Source organism: Callionymus lyra, chromosome 17, assembly GCF_982586985.1.
Source record: "Callionymus lyra chromosome 17, fCalLyr1.hap1.1, whole genome shotgun sequence".
NCBI lineage: Eukaryota > Metazoa > Chordata > Actinopteri > Syngnathiformes > Callionymidae > Callionymus > Callionymus lyra.
In genome coordinates, this window is record NC_141834.1 from 9815067 (window position 1) to 9836093 (window position 21027).

General features: G+C 39.0%; 1 protein-coding gene across 5 annotated transcripts in view; it reads left to right on the forward strand.

The window, feature by feature from the left end:
• Nucleotides 1-606: 606 nt before the first annotated feature.
• The window catches only part of runx2b (RUNX family transcription factor 2b), a 70880-nt gene continuing 50459 nt past the window's right edge, over nt 607-21027 (forward strand). For 3 of the 5 annotated variants that reach the window (XM_087813075.1, XM_087813078.1, XM_087813079.1), the window contains exons 1-2: nt 607-629; nt 8317-8440. In XM_087813075.1, coding sequence (XP_087669201.1) covers nt 624-629; nt 8317-8440 — 130 coding nt within the window. In that variant the 5' untranslated portion in view covers nt 607-623. Of the gene's footprint in view, nt 630-6705; nt 8110-8316; nt 8441-21027 lie in introns of those variants that run through there. The other 2 variants (XM_087813077.1, XM_087813076.1) reach the window with 2 other exon arrangements.

The window sequence follows — 21027 nt, forward strand, 5'->3', positions numbered from 1 at the left end:
AGTGAGCATCCACTGTGGCATTCTGGGAAATTATAATGTTTTTAGTATAGTTTATTAATACTTTTTGAGATCGGGTAATTGGGTTTCCAGTTCAAAACGGACAATAGAAGGTACAGAAGTTTAAAAAACAAGAACAAAGTTCAAATAAAAAGAACAAATCGCAAAGAGATAACAAAGTGCAAAGAGCATACATCAAAGGAGAAATCCGGTATTTAGCAAAATAAATGTAAACTGGTTGATCAAGATGAAGCAAATATTTAGTTTTCTTTGGGTAAAAAAAGCTAAATGAATGAAATAAAATGGCCACCAGTGACATCAGATTACATATTAAAACAGTCACTTATTTAGGAAGTTTTCCTTCTTTTTTTTGTGATTCGGTCACTCTGTCAGCAAATTGTATGTCATTTACCAAAGTGTTCCCGACCACCACCGAAATTAAAACACTTTTAAGTCTAAATTTAAAACCAAACCTTTTTGCCTTTCTGATAGTTCTTTGTGACACAATCAAACAGAACCTCAATAGCAGGTCATGAATTAGACTTTACATCAAAGTCAAAGCCATTTGAAGTCGCTAAGAGTAGATGCTAAAGACTATTTCCTGTCCTTCTCTGAAGACGTTCTCAATGCAAGTAAGTAATATTTCTTTATATAGCGCTTTTAGAGACCAGTCCTGAACTGAAGATATAGACACTTTAAATTTTCAATTCCTGAATGAAAAAAACCTCTTGTTTCGATTTCATATTTCCAATATGGCTCCTTCTTATTAGCGCTTTATATCATATATCAGATTTATTTTGTCAATTGCTTCACATGTACAGGACATTAAATTTTTCATCAAGTTTTCTCTGATCTAGAAATAAAAATATTAAATATGTATATCTATTTTCTATCGATGTCGAGGTTAAATGTTTCACCACTCATCCTGTTGTGTTATCAATTGTATCTTGCCCTTTAAAGTATATACTTTATTGAATATTGTTTTGATTGGGGCTGGAGTCTATCCCAAATTCTATGGGCGAGAGGCGGGGGACACCCTGGACAGGAAGCCAGTCCATCGCAGGGCAGACAAAGACAGACAACCATTCACACACACACACACACACACACGCTCATACCTATGGACAATTTCCCCAAGTTCCTGAATCAACCTCTGTATGTTTCTGGACTGTGGGAGGAAACCAGAGTTCCTGGAGTAAACCAACAACACCGTAACACAGGGAGAACAAACAAACTCCACACAGTCCCTCCCGCCTTGGAAGCGAACCAGCAACCTTCTTGCTTTGAGGCGATCGCACTGACAACTCGTCCCAAATTCAGTATTGTACTTGAATAAATATAAACTCGGACACATAAAGAGAAATAACATTAAAAAATGAAGTTGTTGTTGGCTCTGCACCACATATTCCTCTAATTCATTTATTCAGAAACTAGTTTGAGAAAATGATTATAGTTCAAGACATCATGAATTGGAACCGCAATTTGTTAGAAAATCAGCATCATGTAGTAAAAAATTTAGTAGACAGTACATTAATGATGTATTAAAATAATTCACTTTAATTCTAATGTCACTGATAATGCTTAGAATACTTATAAAGCAGCATAAAATGTATCGTTCTCGTGATATTCTCTAACCCTCCGAGCGTCCTCTTCACACCGTAAGCAAAAACCTTCTTTACAAAACAAGTCAAATCTTCACAAAACTCCGTCACAAACACAAACAGAACTCCACTTGAACTCCAGGTAACATGCACTGGAGTGTAACTTTGCTTGGCCCTTCCCGAAACGTGTAATTCCCCAAAATCCATACAATCAAGGCCGCCGTCTGTAACGCCAGCCCGACTGTTTACATCCCGGTAAACATTATTCTTTTGAAAACAAAAGCAGATCCCTTAATTTGCCGGTCCTCTGGATTATATCTGGAGTTAGTTCGGATTCTGTTTTTTAAAGGGGCGAGCGCTAGCAGTCGTGGTCCAGGGTTCCTAGTGGCAGAGGGAAGGCTTTGTAGTGGGTTCTCTTAAGGTTGCGGGGGGAGTGGGCTGCTGACCTAAGTGAGAGTCGGGCAAAGTAAAACAATATTTGGTTAACTCGGGGTAAACCCTGTTACTGTTCATCATGTCTTCCGTTTAGCAACAGTCTCGAAAGTGTTCAGACATCTGACACGGCAACATTGTCAGGTTATTTCTCGCCCCCCCCCCCCCCCCCTTCTCATTTTGCGCCATCAGGATTGTTTAGTGCACGTCGAGCCACCCAAGATGTTATGTTTCCTGCCATGCGAGATGGGTTTGACGTTTTTGGAGCTTTATTTTTCATTCCATGTTTCAAATTGAGTCATGATGTGCTAATTATATTCCCATCAAACCCCCTCCTTGGTTGCTTAAAGCTTTCGGCAGAAACTCGCGAGCACAACTCTCCGGCGCTTTAATGTTCCTGACAGCGAAGCATCCATTTGCAATAATCTGAGCGATGTTTATACACAGTGTTAAATATTATTTTTGAAAGACTTGGATTTCAAGCGCCGAACTAATCCCCGCGTCAGCTCCACTGATTACACCGAGCGAAAAAAAAAAAAATTCTGCGCCGCCTCGGATTACAAAGGAAAACTTGTTGCTATTTCGGGGGGGGTCAAATATGACATGTTGTGTTAAATATCGAACGGTAATAAACTTGCGAGTTGTTGTTTGAAAGCTGCCAAAATAGCATTTGAATGGATCGTCCCGAAGGATCCCGCAACTCACGAGGCACGTTCCTGTTTTAGACGGCAAATATTGACAAAGTGCGAGGCCAAGAAAAATGTCTCGCTCCTAAAATAGCTGCAACGTCGAGTTTTTTATTTAAGTAGCGAAAAAGGATTTAACTCAATAAATGTAATTGTTTTGTGGCCTTGTTAGACTTAAACTGCAATGAAATAGTGGTAAATGTGTTTTTTTTTCCCGATGGTTCGTATTCGAAGATGTCAGAATGTATTTGTGCCATTTTTTTCTACCATAATATATTTTCCAAATCCTTCTCAAAAGCAAAATAAGTGTTCAAGGAAGCAGCTCAATGATATTTAAATAAAGGTGGATTAACGTCAAATCTTCTCTGACAGTGTGTTCTCCAATAGAGACTCAAGAAGCTGAGATTTGATAAAAAAAAAAAAAAGAAGTTTTACTACAGTTTTTCAACTGTTGCTTCAAAAATACCTTGCATTGCACTGAAGCACTCAGAGAGTGTCGACTTCCACAAGGTCCCATTGTTGCCATGGCAATCTTGGAAATGTATTTTTCCAGAGGCTATATATACCATATGTTATTTATCTGTCAAGTCAACCGTATTATGCAATTTATGGAAAATAGTACAGCAAGAAATTGACAGTTGTGACATTATACATGAAAATCTGCTTGAATATTGTTTAATTAAATATAATATATGTTATTTAATATTTATTTTTATGCCATTTATAGTAATGTCTTTTATTTATTTTAAATGTATTTTATTTAATTAATCTATTTTAAAGAGTTTTCTGAGTTTTGCTGGAACGCCATCTTTTTATACTTTTAAGATCTTTGTGTTTTTCTTCTTTGCTCAATGATCTTTGCGTTTTTTTTTTTTTATTTGGACTTTGTTCTCGTCCTTGCCTTTATGAATTTTCTGTACCTTCTTTTGTCAGTTCTGAACTGGAAACCTAATTTCCCGATCTCAAGAGGGATTAGATAAAGTTAACCTAATCTAATGTAGTCTAATATAGTTTAATTTTTTAAATTGTAATATTGGTTCAACCCATTGGTTTTGTTTATGTAACCATTAGCATGAAAACATTAGGAGTATTAATAGTTTAAAGCAGCATCAAGTCCTTGTTTATTGTCTTAATTTTCTTCAGCTATTATTTTAACACGCTATTCAAATCAAGACTTTGGAAGAAGGAAGATGAAACCATAAAATAACAGTACTAGAGCTTTTATGTTGTTTTGCGAAAAGACAGGGAGGGCGTGATAACTGCGCAACAGAGTTGCCAAGACATTGCAGTTACACTGTGCCGCCACTGGTGGAGTGACAATCTTTTTCGACCTCCGTTTTGCTGCTTAAATACCGCATCAGGCATTACTTGGAGTGAGTCACAGTGGAGTGAAAGTATCTGGATGTTCTGTTCTATGTTAGTCTTTGTATCCTTTGTCTTTGTTGTTTTTCTTTGATCTATGTTCTTTGTCTTTATCTTTAGACTTAGATTGTGTCATCTTGTTCTTCCTCTTTATGTTCTTCTTATTATTTTATTTTTTATGTATTATTTTTTATTGTTTATGAAAAATTGCTGGCTATTGGTAAAAAACTATTTTTAAAATCAATAAAGTTTTACCTTACCTTACCTTACTTTTAAGCCACTATTATAGTTTTTTCTTGAGTTCATATTTTTGGATGACTCGCCACTTAAATAGTACCTCAGAAAAATCACAGTGCTTTCATTGATACTCTTTTTTTTGGGATATAATGTCAGTCACTCGTCAGACAGAACGGTGTGAACACAGATATTGTGATTTATCTGCACCTGTCAGACTTCACGACCCGTTAAATCATCGGCAAAATCTCGCTGACAGGTTAGTTCAAATGACTGAATAAAACATCGGCCCCGTTATAGAAGCCATCTCGCCTCGGGGTCAATTCCTTTTCCTTTTTACTACTTCGTCATGCTACCTTAGTTGGAGCAGACACTCCATTCCACACATTCCCTCGCAGCGGCACTGACACACACAACACACCGTCTGAGTTTTTGATCCGCTGTAATAAACGTCTGCGATCGCTCATCAAAGACGACTCTGTCGCCGGCGAAGTGTGAGGGTGTGCGCGGGAATGTGATGATTCAACATTGATTATCGTGAAGATACGCGCTGACGGGCCCTTTTTTTTTTTTCTTAGGTGAGTGTGATATGGTGTTAGCCAGACAGTGAGAAGGCTACTCTTTCACGGGGTAGACAGGTGAATGTGATTTATGGGTCTCTTACGGGAATTGCTTCTGTCTGTCGCTTCCATGAGAGACAATTAAAGCTCAAGAACACTTGACTGTAGCGGACCAGCGTGGATCCAGTGACAGTGCAGTGTAAAGAAATCAACACAGTGAAGCGGCTCACTTCCTTTAGTGACTCACACGTTTGTCACTCGCCTCAGCAGATGGCCGAGCATTAGTGTGTGTGAGCTGGTCGCAGGAAGTGTGCGTCCCAAATACATTCTTTTAAAGCTCTCCAGATTGACTTGCCTACGTGTATTGTTGAGTGAATTATGATTAAACTAAATCCATAAAGTAAAATAAATCAACCCTTAACTAAAAGTCACCGACATAAGAACAATGTTGATAGAGAAAAGGACATGCTTTTATTAAATATTCTCTTTTTTTGGTGTTTGGTGAAAGTGTTTCCCCCAAAAAAGTGCAAGGTTTTAAAAACGTGAAGGACCAACTTTAACTGCAATACATGCATGTTTCAAATGTTGAAGTCTTTCCTTCTCCAAGATGCATTAAGTCCCTCATCATGACCATGTTCTCCCCTGTCTGAAATCTTGGCGAACAAGAGGTTACAGGAGCGGAGTCCATTATGACATAACTAGGGTCTTCACTCCTCCTCCAGCCATCTGTAATCACACCCCGCTTTGTTTATACAACGACTCCCTTGGAGGTGGAGACTACCTGGATTGACGACGCGCAGTGAGAAACATTGACGTTTGACCAATCACAGCAGAGTGGGTGTGGTTATGGTAAACAAGATTTCATCTCCAGAAAAAATGTAGGGTTTAAAAAATGTTCAAGAAGTTTTAGATTTTAGATTTTTTTTAATTCAAATGTTTAACTCTGGATTATCATATTCTTGTAAGATATAGCATTTTCTCTCTGAGCCATTATCTGTCAATCAAAAAGGCTGATTTGGCTTTTTCATAAAATGGCTGGATTATACCATGAAAACTTGTGAAGAGTAAATTGATGACACAGATAAAATAGAATCTATTTTATCGAAGCAAAGATGGATCTGGTGGTTTTTAACGTAAAGTTCTACAGGCGGAAAAATTAGGCAGCGCGACCACTTTTTGTTCGGATCCCTGATTAGACATACAACGAATGGCGTTGGTATGGTGGTCCTGAAGATGCAAACCACGCCTTCGGTTTTGTAGGTGGGCTGAATTTGGCTGAGTCCCAAATGGTGCATTTGAGCACTCTTACACTGGCAGGCGCAGAAATACAAGGGGCTGAGGGGGTTTAAGTGGTGTCCCATTGTGAAGCTGTAAAGTGATCAATGGGTGGCAGCAGACATTTTTTAGCCTTTAATGCCCATTTTTTAACTTTAGCTGAAGGAATTCTTAGAGATCTTATTCTATCACATGTTACACAGAGTACTGCGAGAAGGAATCCTCTTAAAGTCGTCTTTATATTTATGTATGTATTTCTCAAGGCACGACCCTATTGGTGGGATTTAGCTCTTGTGTTTCTTGAAGGAGTCAGTAGATCATCAAACACAGAGTGAGAGGAAGATCGTTCCAAAGCTTAGGAGCAACAGCCTGGAAGGATTTCTCTCCTCTGAAGCGTGTTCAGGAACCATCGGTTGATTCTGATCCACAGACCTCAGAGCCCGAGCTGGGGTGTAAGGCTGGATCAGATCACTGATACAGCACTGATATACAGTGTACAGTCATCCTCTGAACACTGTCATCAGTGAGCAGAGAAGCAGAATGAGTGCATGAATGCTCCTACCCAGGTGCAAAACAAATAGACTCAAGGACTCATTCATTCCTCGGGCTATTAAATTGTACAATTCTGAGTTCGGGGGCAGGAGTGGAGTGAAAGTATCAGGATGTTCTGTTCTATGTTAGTCTTTGTATCCTTTGTCTTTGTTGTTTTTCTTTGACCTATGTTCTTTGTCTTTATCTTTAGACTTAGATTGTGTCATCTTGTTCTTCTCTTTATGTTCTTCATCTTATTTTATTTTTTATGTATTATTTTTTATTGTTTATGAAAAATTGCTGGCTATTGGAAAAAAGAATAAAGTTTTACCTTACCTTACCTTATATAAGGAGGAGCCTGACCATGAATAGATAGAATAGAAATGGGCAGCCAGTGAAGAGTTTTAAGGATCGGGGAAATGTGAGTTCTTCTACTAGAGCAGGTCAGAATTCTCCTTGCAGAGTTTTGTATTAACGGCAGGCAAGACAACTCCTTCTTGTTTAGACACTGAAATATACCGTTACAATAGTCTAAACTCCATGTGTCTTCTCATTCAGAGATTCTTTTCAGTTGAAGGAAACAGTTTTTTTGTCTTTGTCAAATACAACACCAAGGTTTCTCAGGCTCAAAAACTACTTTTCTAACCTACATTTTTTCAAAACTTGTTTTTGCCGTAATGTTTTTTGCGCAGGTGTAAGTATTCTACTGTTCTCAGGGCCTCTTTCAGGAATACTTCAAACTCACCAAAGGCTTGTGAGCGAGGATTAAAGAGTCAGGTACACACACCCAGTCTCACACTGCGAGTCAGCCAGCCATTCGCTCTTCACTCACACCCTCAAATCTTAACCGAGCTCCTTGCTCACAGGCAGACGGGAGCAGAGCGGCAGCCTGTTAGAAGAGTTGAAGGGAAGAGCAGCGATAGAGGGGGGGCGACAGAAAGAAGGAGGGAGATGACAGAGTCAAGTTGAGGCAGACTAGGGAGACGACTGTTCCCCATATGCTGGCAGGACATGGCCAGTTGAAGAAGCTGCCACCAGTGAAGCCTTTTTCCTGACTCATGGGAGAGTCAGACCCGGATCCCCCAGAGAGCCTGGAATCACTGCCGAACCACGCGTAAGAGAGGAGAAGAAAGGAGGAGTGGAAAAAAAAAAAAAGAGGGAAGCAAGCCACAACGGTAGGCTGTCCCACTTCGCTGCCGTGTCGTGATGACATCAGAGGCCATGTGACTACGGCTCTCCAGTAACGGCACATGGCGAGAAGAGTTTTAAAGCTGGTGCCGTTTGGGTTGTGTGAGGGCTCCTACTCGCCTCCCAAACAACCACAGAACCACAGACGTGCGGCTCGGGGTTGGTGTTTGAGGGTGACCCGGAGTGTAAATGGTTAATCGTCACGGGCCAGCACCAGTCACAAGGACGGCGCTAAGCGAGTAAGTACGTTCCAACCACACTCGCCAAGCAAGCAAGTCCGAAAGCATCTGATCTATCCGCAAAAGCGATATTTGCCTCTGCAAAAGTTTTTTTTTTTTTTTCGCCTCGATAAAACCAGACTTGCGGTCGTACCAGATAGTTGATATGTCAAAGCATGTTTTGTGGATTCCATTTTTTTTCTTCATGACACGCTGCGTCCTCTCGGTCTAGGACTTGTCAAGGGTCACGGAAACCACAGAGGAACAAAAGTGGGGCTCGCTAGGACCGGAGGCAGCTATGGCATCCAACAGCCTTTTCAGCACCGTGACACCATGTCAACAGAACTTCTTCTGGGGTGAGTAAACTGCTTGTCCAGTGGGGTGGCTGCTGTTGAGGGTCGATGGGGTCAAGACGATTGACTTTTTGGAGTTACAAAAAAAAACGAGGGTCTCGGGAGGGTCAGCGATGGGACCCCGGAGGATGTTGAGGGAAGGTCACCGAGGCGCTCGCTATCAAGCTCTTGCGGTCGACTCAGACTCAACATCAAGGCTTCTGTGGTGTGAGGGAAGAAAGACAAATAAACAAAGCTCAGCATTAAGGGATTCGCTTATTTACCTTCCCTTGCTTTTTTTTTATATAAATATTTCCCCGAAGACGGGATGGCATGTTTGTAGACTTAAAGACTGATGCAATCATGGACGTGGAAAAGACAATCACAAGAGCCGGGGTTGAGATTTTTGACGAGCGTAAACAGACGCCACAGTTTACAATCCGGGGCATTGAAACAAGATGTTGCGTAGACTATCTTTTCGAGAGTGAGAATCCTAAAGAATCTTTATTCTTAATGGTCAGAGGAACTGTTAAGTGGTTAAGTTCTCCCTATAAATCAAATATTTACCCGAAAAAGTGGTCATTAGAGTTTTAAGTCAAAGTAAGATTTCAGATTATTAAAAAGCAATGTTCTATTAATGTATTTCTTTTCAAATTATGTCATATTTTCATATCTTACTTTGACAATTAAACCATAAATAGTTATTTTAGGCGGAAAACCATTTGTATTAAACATCCTTCACTAGTCAGAATCAGCATCATATTGAGGTTTCGTACCAAAAGGAAGAGGCTTTACGACCCATTTATTCCCTTTATTTCTCACCATATATTAAGGCAAAGTGTACATTTTTCTTTATTTTGAAAGCATCTCTAAAATCCTCAACTAAAACCTTAAAAAAAAACGGTTTCAAATATGTCAATAATCTTTCACCCTTTTTTTTTTTGCAATTTTTATCTGCACAATTTAATTCAAATCAACTGTAAATCGAAGCAGATGAAATCCCTAAATTTAAACAAACATTTTCCCTTCCACTAAAAGACCAACACTGCTCTTTCTCTTTCGCTCACTCTTCTGTCAAATGTTTAAACGATTTTTTTTTTTTTTTTTTTAAAGAGTGTAGTCTGTCTGTGTTCCAGCACAGCTGTTCTGGCATCCTGCTCCACAGAAGCAGGGTGGCTCTAATGCGCTCTGAAAGCCGGGAGAGCGCGAGCGTCTTCTCCCAATCACCACCACCTATTACCACGTTAACCCTCTGACCCCTCGGTGTGTCTCTGAGGGCCGCTCGCGCCGGAGAGCCCAGTAGTTCGCTGTAGGAAATTGAAAGCATGCCGGGTTCGGATGGAAGAGCAGATGTGTACAGATGTTCAGGTGCAAGGGGGGGAGAGGATGATGGTTGATCGATTCCTTGTAGACGAATTGATTTTTCACTGCTTCCCATTGATGTCGGCTCTGTTTATGAACATCTGGGTTGTAAATCTGTCAGTGCGACCGCAGAAAGTCCCCCTTGACTCTGTCGTTAGATTTTTTTTTTTACATTTTTTTTTTCTTTTTTGCGAGACCACCGGCCCCACCGTTGTATTTATAATTTACAATAATTGATGTAAACTTTGTCAGCGCTCGCGGAGAAATTTTGATTGGCGTTGTGTTCTATTTGTGTTGGACGGGGTTGGATTTTGAGAGGCGGCGAGGAAATAAGATAAATACATGTGATGTGCTGTCACGTTAAAAAAAAAAAAAAAAAGGAATATTTTGCTCTCGCCGCCAACGTTTTCCCTCCAAACATATGCTATTGTTTTGTTTGTTCGGGTGCCCATACGTCGGGCGTTTTTTTTTTTTTTTTTAAGCTGGTCTCTGCCAGCTATAGTGAGGAGAAGGACTCATTAAAAATTGTCTTGGCGTTTACATCAAGAGCTTTAATTGCCTCAGATACATTTTCTTTTTCTTTTTTTTTGGGGTACTCCTTATGTTGGCAAGATGGACGACATGTGTGGCGCCGCTTCAACCACTCCCTTGGGGAACATTTCCAATTTAACTACATATAGTCAATTAAGTCATGGGAGCAATTATCCTACAGTAAAATAAATGGGCGTATGATGGAGAGAAGGGTAAATATCGCAGAACGAGGGTTTTTTTTTTTAGGTAAAAATCCGATAATTTGCGGAGGGAACCGTATATGCATTTGAGGAATAGTCGGCTCCTGTTGCATAAGTGTTGCTTTAGATCTAACCACAGCTCTGCTACTTGGAGACATCTTGAAAGTCAACCAGACATCCTCTAACCAACCACCCCCCCTCAAAAAAAAAAAAAAGAAGCCCACTCATCAATAGGTAATTTGAAAAAGCCGAGGGGGGGGAAAAAAAAATCGTAGCGCTTCACTGGCTGCTACTGTGCAATGAAGACTCTTCCCTAAACTCCCGCCTCAAAGGAACTCTATTTAGCTTCGGCTAATTGTACCTCAGAGGCAAACATGTTATTTAATCCCAAAGCAGGGTCGGTATTGATGGAGGAAAACTGTTATGAGTGTGTTTTCATGAGGGGTATTAGGACGCGTTAGTCTTCGTGATGCCCCCGAGGGAAGGATCTTAAGTGCGATCGGTTTCCGATTAAACTTCAATTAATTGGTGTGTTTTTATCTGTGAATCTGTTGTTCATGTTTCACATTATCTCTAAGAGTGAACGTAGCAGAAACGACCCCATACACTTGAAAAAAACGTTCAGAAAAAATGTATACGTTACTGAAATGCTAATATTTAGGTAGGTTATCTGACTGTTATTTTTCTATACTGTAAGTTATAACTGTTATTATGGTATTTTGACTAGAAATTGGGAAAATACACTTGAAAAAGAAAAGCAAAATAATCAAGCCAGAGTAGAAAACTTGTTTTATTTTCTTTAATCCATTGATGTCATAAAGTGTTTTCTTAGAATATCAATGTCGATTTTTGCGAATGCATTATTCAGTTTTTGTCCTCCTTCTATTTTACTTTGTATCTTTTTCAAAAGGCCACACAAAAAATACTAATATTTTTTGAGCACTGCTTAATATCCATATCTAATATCTCGGCACCATTTAATATAATTTGGAGGTTAAATGTGATATTGAAACCTTAAAATTATTACTTAAATAGCGGTTTTCCACTGAGGTAAAGCCAAAAGTTTGGAGCTCAGATTCAAGAAGAATAAAAAAAAAAAAGTATTAGACTCCAAACCTGCAATTGTTCTGATGGCAAGCGATGTGCTGACCTCTGTTGTTGGTCATCCCGGACGATTAACTCGTCTACAGTATCAACTCTCCTCTCGCTCCAAATGCTACAAAGAAACACGGCGCTGACGGATTCTCACAGGGGAGTGAGATTACACTCGCTGCTGTAACGCCGAGACTGCAACAACAAACCCGGGGAACGCCGAGTACATATTCCTGGAGTCTCTGTGTGTTATCTCTTTTTTTTTTTTTTGTTCATCCACGTATTCAGTAGCAGCTCCGGCTAATTACGCTGTTATGACAAGCCGGGCTGCCAATCCGCTCCGGCTAAGAGCGGCTTTCTGCCGGTTAAAGTGTTGATTGTAGACTTAACGGCAGGATTTTCAGAAGGTGACGCTTTTTTTCTTTCTATTTCATCTTCTGTTGCTTTGTAATCTTTCAATTTTCGCTCGTAAATTCATGTCGGATTCAGTTTTTTTTTAACAAGCCGAGCTATAGGGATCCTCGGAGCTGTAATTACGGCTTCACTTGGCGGCTTTTTTTTTTTTCTCGATACGACGTTCACACTTAACAAGACCTCACGGCCGTTAATCCATTGGAGTTGCATCACGCCGGGCGAACGACTGTTATCCGATACAAGTCCGCCGAGAGGATGTAACCACCTAACGCTTTGGAAATTGCCCCGTCGTTTGAAACGCAACCCCAGAATTATAAATCTCCCCAAAAAAAAAATTCTACCTTTTATTTCTCTCGGAGGATCGTGTTTCCTCTTGACCCTGCGAGGTTTAGTTCACCATTTGTTTAGTGTTGAAGCCCTTTTTGGGGGGGGGGGGGTGGGGTGGGGGGTTCGAGTCAGAGAAGGCTGCGCTTCAGCACTTCTTGTTTCTACAAGGAGGAAATATGGAGTTTTTGGTGGATGTTTGGGTTACGCATGTAAAGGAGAGTCGAACCACTGCACCTACACAAGGACGTACCTGTTCTGGAGGGGAAGGTTTTTTTTCCTTCTTGTTAGTTTAATCTTGAAGGAATGCGGCATCCTCTCTGACACACTCCCAAATATACCAGCAGGAATACAGCACCGAGTGATCGTGCCTTTTTGTTTATCTTTTTTTTTATTTTAGGCGACCCTGATGTTTACTTGAGTGAGAGGCTGGCCAATATAAAAATGTAAATATATCAAAGTCATACTCTGGTTTTTTATGAGTAAGAAAACCATTATTAAGCTATAAATAGACTTGAAAAAATATTAAATACAAATTATATTCCAGTTAAACCCATTTAAAGCCATTTGTTTTTACAATCAACACATTTTTTACTATCAATTTAAGATGAATCTTTCAGATCTGTTATCCTCCTGCAGAATACTGGCACTGATACTGTGTGATCTTTTAAAAAAAAAAAGGTAATTCAAGGGGCAAATCTTATAAAATATATTTATTTCATTAATTAAATCTCATCATTGTAATTTTGCCAGATAGGAGATACTGTTTGCTTCCCTTAAAAAGGTAATATTTTGGACTTTCTGTCTGAGTTATCAGGTAAAATATTTCATCCTTCTTTGTTTTATTCAAAAATGTAACAATGCAATAACGAGTCAAGATCTTAGGAAAACATCTGTGATTTGTTTTTAAAGTTAAAACATCTATTAATTATACTATACTGGAACAAGCATCAACGTGACAGGACACGCTATATATAACAGTTACAATAACAAAGGTTATATTATCAACAAATGTCTTTTGTTTGTGTGTTTTATTTTTTATCCCAACACTAATACTGACGGAAAATGCCTACACTTTACTGACTTGATGTTCAAAAGATTAGATTCATAAAAAGCCTTAATTTCGGTCGTTAAATGTCTAAAAATACTACTACAAATTACTTTATGAGGTCAAATATGAGCTTTAATTAAAAAAAACTCAATTAGCTGTTTCCTCTAGTTTCATTATTACTAATATAAATCCCATTATTTAGTTAATAAACCTTTGAGAAGCTTCTCCGGTGAGAAACTGCGACAGATCATGATCAGTGTTACTCTGTCAGACCTGAGTATTTGATTTTTGTATTGCAATAAACTTGAGACAAATGCAACTAAACAACTTTTCTTCAAACTCAAGACTGAGGAAAACTATCGAGGGGGAATTTTCTGTACGATTGAAAGAAAAAGAACGACCAGTTTAAGATCGTTTTGAATCAATACGTTCGACAACCTTTTTGGTTTTGCTTTCAAGCACTTTTTCCAAACTTTTGATTCCGACCGGTCCTGGATACGGGGAAGTGGTGATGAGTAATGAGGCCGCGAGTGAAAGTAGTCCAGCCTGACTTTGATCAACAGTTTTCGGTGTCAGATCAGTCGGAGAAGTTCACCTTGTTACAGCACGTCTTCACACGCGTGTTCCAACGCTCGTTTGCCTTTCAAGCCGCAGTCACTCAACGCGCTCTTTTAAAAAAAAAAAAAAAGAAATTTTCGGTGTTTCGTAAATGGGAGTCGAGCGGGGCGTCGTGACAGTGGGGTGTTGCAGGTGTAGCATGTGTGTGAGTTTTCTTTTGTGACAGGACGATCTGTCCACTTGATTAATGCTCTCACTCAAACTGGCACCTGGAACCAATCCCACCTTTTGACGCCCCCCCCCCCACCCCACGTCCCATGTGCGAGCGTGTGCGAGTGCATAACATACGCGGTGCCTTACGGGGGGCTGGAGTGTGGGTGTTGAGGCGCAGATGGAATCGGGATTGTGAGCCGGAAGAAAAGGAAAGGTGTGTGCAGGAGGGAGGGAACAATAGGCGGCGGGTGTAGAGTGTCATTAATAACACGCGGGTCTCATCTCCTAATTTGCTCAAATTACCTGCCCTCACACCGCGGGCCTCCTGCCAGCGCCCAACGTGCGCGACACAAAAGATCAAATACACCTGAGTGCCCACCTACTCGGACACGCCCCTCCAGCCCGGAAGGAGTTGATTTGAAAACCCTTATGTTTGTTTTTTTTAAAGTGAAAAAGTCTGTTTTAAATAATATTGAGTAGACTTCAGAACCTGTGCAAACGGTTTATATTTAGATATATAACATCATAGTTTGTGTTGTTTCTGGGGAAAAGTCGTACTTAAAGGGGTAAAGGCCCATGTTTTCTACTCAGATTTATGTCGACTACGGGTCGGGATTATTTTCAGAGTAATTCGTTACTTTTTAGAGTTAAAGGAAAAAATGAACGTCCATTTTACTGGCGCTAAGGTTCATCTTCGTCCAAAAAGACACACTTTTTAAACACCTAAATACCTCCATACTGCTCGTCTGTAACGTCCCTCTTGTATTGAAGCCTCGACAATGTTCCAACGTTAAATTTAAAGTCTATATGTTAAGTTGTTTTTTAGCAGAAGCTGCTCCACCATATGCATGAATATTGCGCACTGACACTTTTTAATGGGTTCGTAAGACTCCAAACTAGTGATGAAGCTTCATGAAACAGTGCCATGTTGTTTAGAGGTCATGTTTCATGTTCATGGATGTTTCATTAGAATGGTTGTTCAAAATAGAAAAAATTGTGCAGAGACCAGATCTTAGTGGGCTCTGAAAAGAATGACACTGTTTCATGAAGCTTCAACACACCATCACTACTTCATATCCACTTCAAATATAGACTTATTTAACTTTTTTCGGAGCAATTTCTCTTGTTGAGGCTTCAATACAAGATGGACGTTACAGACGAGCAGTATGGAGGTATTTAGGTGTTTAAAAAGTGTGTCTTTTTGGACGAAGATGAACCTTAGCGCCAGTAAAATGGACGTACATTTAAGTTTATTTCTGGACAAAGATGAAGACGAAGACAACTGAGGTCCAGTCGCTACATTAAAATGAACAAACATTTTTGTCTATAACTCTAAAAAGTAAACAGATTACTCTGAAGATAATCCCAACTCTTAGTCGACACGAGGGCGAGTAGAAAAACGAGTGAAACTTCAACCGCTTAGTCCCTCAGGAGGAAACTAGTTAAGGAAATAATAGTTGTTGTCGTTGCTACCATATCACACACCATTACATCAAAGTGCGTCCATTTAGCTTTAAAAGTGACCCCCCCTTACAAAAAAATAAAACCCTCCAGACGGCTTTCTTTCTTTTTTTTAACTATACCTCCCATCTGGCAGTGCGGAGGTGGCCTTTAACATCATCCACCCTCCTTCCTTCTGTCTCCTCTCCATCCTTCCCCTCCTACCCACGCTTTCAGGAACAGGGCGATGACAAATGTAATGGGGCGGCAATGCTTTGGTCACCGCAATAATCCGAGTCACCACCTGTGGCACACGGACAAAAAAACACAATACACACACACATATGCGCACAGGCCGTGGACTTGAGTGTGTGTGTGTGTGCACTCGACTGGGATATTCCCCCGAGGACACAAAGTGTGTGTAGGTGTGTGTATAGTCTTTGAAGTTCAAATAGCGCTTGTTTGAAAGTCTCTCGGGAGGTAAGCGAGATATGGAGGCTGTCGTTCGAACAATGGCGGCAACATAAAGAACGTATCGTTTTCAGCTTTACCTGCACACGCTTGCGGAAGGAAAGGTCAAAATATACGTTAGTTCGACTAATGAATGAGTCGGACCTTGAAAATCACAAGAGGAGAAAACTTTTATTTTTCCTTTTTTATTGAATGCTTATTTAAACTTTAAGTAATGATTGCTAAAATAGTTACTTGAAAGAAACTCCATGTTATACTTTATTGTGTTTAAGAAATATTGGGAATTTTTAAGTTTTTTTATTTTTATTAACAGGGCCAAAGATGGCGATAATTATAATATAATATAATAGAGATAATGTCAACAACTATACAGAGACTTCCAGTAAGTGTAAAACTAAAGTTGAAGGTTAATAATTTGTTTGTTGAAAACTGAGCCTCAAAGATTGATAATAACAAAATGAGACTAATAGTTAATATTTGGGAAATCTTAGCCCACAAATTAGACTTTGTTGGCCCCATGTGATCTAAAGGGTTCCCAGTTTTAAGTGAATTTCACGTTTTTTAAGATGGTTTCAAATAAAAACCTCCCAAGAAATCTGAACTTTTGTGATTATTATTACTTAACCTTACATTAAAAGTGGTCAAGGAGCTCAGGTGGGTTATTTTAACAACTAGAAAATGTAATGAATGCAAATCCTTCACTTACCTGAAAAGTGGCAACTAATTCTCCACAAGCTTGAAAAAAAAGTCCTTCAAACTGTTTCTAACTTGTAGAGGAATGGTCCAATCGAAGCTTGACTTTCGCAAACATCGCTTCTAGACCAGTATATTGACATGGATGGATGGATGGATGGATGGATGGATGGATGGATGGATGGACTTTATTCATCCCTCTGAAGATCTCTGGAAATTGTTATTCCCGTTCACAGCAGACAATAGTTTCCTAAAAACAGGAACAAATAGCAGATTCAAATATAAATATCAGAATAATGTACTTAAATTATCAGTAAAATATCAAAACCAAAGAGCATAGGACAGATTTGACAAGAAGAGTCAACTGATGATCATCACTCTCTGGGTCGAAAATCATTTTCGGTATAAATCATGGATCTAATTCAATCTGTGAAGTTTTTTTGAGTTAGTAAGTAATTTATATTTGTAGAGCTCTTTTCCAGACCAGGGTAACAAAGCGCTTAAACAATCAAATCAATACCCAATGAAATATATATTTTAAAAGATTAAGACACATAACACAAACTAATACTTTTTTAGGGTGCGATATCAATCAAACGTATCTACTTTCATGGCGTATTACCACAAGGAGTATTGCCTTGCATACTACAGAGTCTCAGGCTTTGTAGGTAAAGTGGTACTTTAGTGCCCTGTATCACATAAACAGAGTAATTAAACTATGATTAATACATATTGGATTGTAAGGCGAACTGTCAATTTTAGGAGAAAATGAAAGGATTTTAAATGTACCTTATAGTCCGAAGATTACGGTAAGCAGTTAATATATGGACACGTATATGTAGACGCATCATAACACAAGTTAAGTTTGAAAACCTTTCCGCTGCTGCGTCGTCGAGTACGAGTCGGATATTTTTCAACAATGTTTGTCGGAATATTTTCCTGCTGTTTCCAAAGCTGTGCCAGTTTACATCGGCTCCGACGAGCACCTCCGTCTGATCAGGACTGCGTACGTCCACATTATCCCGATCCTCTCTGAAGTCTGGAATCCTGTCACTCAACCTTCCAAACAGTTTGTTGCTTACAGTCGGTTATTGTCGAGTTTTTCTTGATGAATTTTCAAGTTTATTCAATCCGATTCCTCACTTTCTCCAAAGGAAGTAGGTCTCCGTCTTTTCTTTTTTTCTGTTGTTTTGGACAATAACGGGCCTTTACAACCCTTTCTTTTTTTTCCTGACGCTGAACGAGCACAGGATGATCCCAGAGGAGCCTGAATATTATATTACAGTGATATTTTCAAACCTGCCTTCATCTTTCTCCTTGTGAGGGGGATTTTTTTTTTTTTTTTTTTTTTTGTAAAGAGGCTGCAACATTTCAGTCCTTCTGTCTCGGCGTGAAAGAAAACAGCTCACACAGAGGAAAACAATTCAAAGCTACAGCTAAATGACAGGCTGGGAGCTGCACGCGTTTGAATTACATTGTTTTCTTTTCATTCCCGCTACAGGGAGGAGGATCTTTCAACCAAAAACGAAAGCCCTATCGGGACATGAAGTGAGCGGTTTAGTCTCTGGAGGATTAGGAGTTGGCCCAAACAGAAATCAGTTTCTGCTGACAAACACGTTTGAGATATTTTTTTTTGTCAAGGGGGAGCTCTTTATCTATTTATGCCATTCCCGGGCTAAAGATTTAGACTGGAAGTCGTCAAGAAATGCTTTTCACCGGTTTAATTGTTCTGACCGATACAATAAAATGTGTAATTTAAAGGCTATTTCCAGGTCAAATCGTCCTTAAAGTACAAACAGAACGAAACCACACTTGGTCCAAACAATGTCGCTTTCACATGAACACTGCATTACACACATGATTACACCTATGCACACTTGGACGCAGAGAGCCAGACAGACGCACACATACGCACCGTTTAGTGCAGTTCCCTGCAGATGCAGCAGAAACAGTGAGTCTGGTAAACAAACAGTGAGAGTCTACTGGGAGTCTTCAGTGAAAATCCAAAATTACAGCCTGCTTTCGCCGAGAGCCGGCGAGGTTTAGCAACACACGGTGTGTCCGTGCACCGCACACAGGTCTGTTGTGTGCGACTCTAGAGGGCCATTGACTCTTGTTGTGCGCCTCAGACTGGACTATTTAAAAGTAAGAACTTGAGTCAAGTTTAGAGAAAAGGAGGATTATACAATAATTCACTTGCGTTGGACGAAACAATTGCATTTTTCTGTTTAGATTAAACTGGCAATGGCGACGAAAAGTGGAATATATTTAGTATTTTATTTTTAAAACATCAAGGAAGTTAAAGGAAAACACGAAATTATTAAAATAAATGTTTTGTTTTTTTCATTTTTATAAAAAAAAATTTTTTAAATCAGATAAAGTTTATTTCGAAAGATAAAGGTATATTTGTTTTTGTTTTTCTTAAAGTATGCGATTAGATTAATGCATGGGTATTGTTAATAAGCTTTAATTTAGTAATTATTATTTTATTTTATGTTCTTCAAGGTTGAGATTTAAACTATGTATGTTTGACTGGCGGTGAAGGCGCATATGGTGGCAGTTTACACTTCTTTTGAACTCATTGTTGGAGTTGTTTATATACACAGCAATTTTTTGTGTTTAAATATTTTAATCGTTGCCCAACCATATTAGAAATCCATAGTCATGATTGAAAAGTTCCTGAACAGAAGGAAGGAAAATTTTAACCGGATATATGATCACTTTTTAAAGAAAAGGTTAGTTTTGAAACTTCAAAATGCATTTAACACTTGAAGAAAACACTAATATTGTTTAGTAATTTAGAATTTCCACATGAAAGATGTAAGTATAACATTATTTGTCCATGTTTTGAAGTGTTAAAAAAAATAAAAACCACAGAATACTGTTTAAATAAAGAACAGCAACAAAAAAAAGTGTTTTTTTTCTGAACATTTTAATCTTTAATTTACTTTTGAATTTGTTTTTAAGCGTTGGATTTGAAGCATCTACTTGTGTTCATGCTACGATTTAATCATTTTAATTTCCTAATCAAAATCTTTTCCATATCTTATATTAATATTGACATTTTATCTCCAAGTTTTCCTGTTTGTCAGGATTTTATTTAAACTGTCGTATGTACAATCTCGAAACTAGACTAAGAACGAAGCCTATTTTTAATCTCACAAAACAAATAGTTTACATCAAAACAGGTACAAATTCATATGCTAGGCTAAGCTTTGCTAAATGCTAGTTTATAGTCTCATCTCTACAGGAAGCTTTTCAAATGTTTATAAACAGTTAATATTTTTACTATAGTGAATTATTTAGAATAATAACAATGTTAGTGCTTGAGAGACTGGCAGAGAGAGCTAGCTTAATGCTACCCTACTGGGCTATGCAGTACCTTTAATAAAAATGCTAATCATTCAAAATATCTTTGTTTGAAATCTTCTAGAATAATAATCATCAAGCTACTCGGTCAATTGCCGCGACAATCTGATCTGAGTTCCTTTTTAAATCCCATCCAAGCTAGCGCTAGTCTTGCCAACTAAAAGGATCCGAAAGCCTCCAAGAAAAGCTAGCCTCGCTGTTCCGGCACCGGGACAAATTTAGGCAGGAATTTTCAGCAGGTATGTTTTGGCAGTAATCTAAAATCGCATTCTTGCATTTGAACTATTTTATAATTTGTTAATACACGTCAGTAAAAATATACACCGGCTCTACCTTTATATGTGCTCATAAACGTGCTACGACTGCACTTTATTATAGCTCGGCTTCGGCGCGGAGGTCGGAGGTTTGTTTTTGAGCTGATTTTAATCGTCTCTAATTGACTAGTTCAACTACAGAGGATAGTTTTTCATCTTTTCCGTGACAGGAGAACATATAACCGGTGATCTATGATGCTATAAAATCAGGTTTGGAGATTTAGGATAATCAGTTCTTGCTAAATTATTCACCATAAATCTGACGCTTCTAAAGTTACAGTGTGTTTAAAGCAGACATTTTAATTGTCAGCGCCGTTGCCAAGAGTTTCTTTTTTTTTTTTTACGTCTGGCATTTAGCTTTTGCCATCTCGCAGGTCTCGAGAGTTTGTTTTAGTGCAGTTAGCGAGGACCAGGTTTTATAATTGATGGCCCCAATGGGAGCCAACGTGTCGCCCTATATTAGCCTGGTTTAGCTCCTTCAACCCTTCAAGTCCTGGCGTGACCTGGATGTTGTGATCTTTAGAAAGAAACATTTTTTTTGTTTTTTTTTACCCATTTTGTTTTGTTCGCACGTTTACT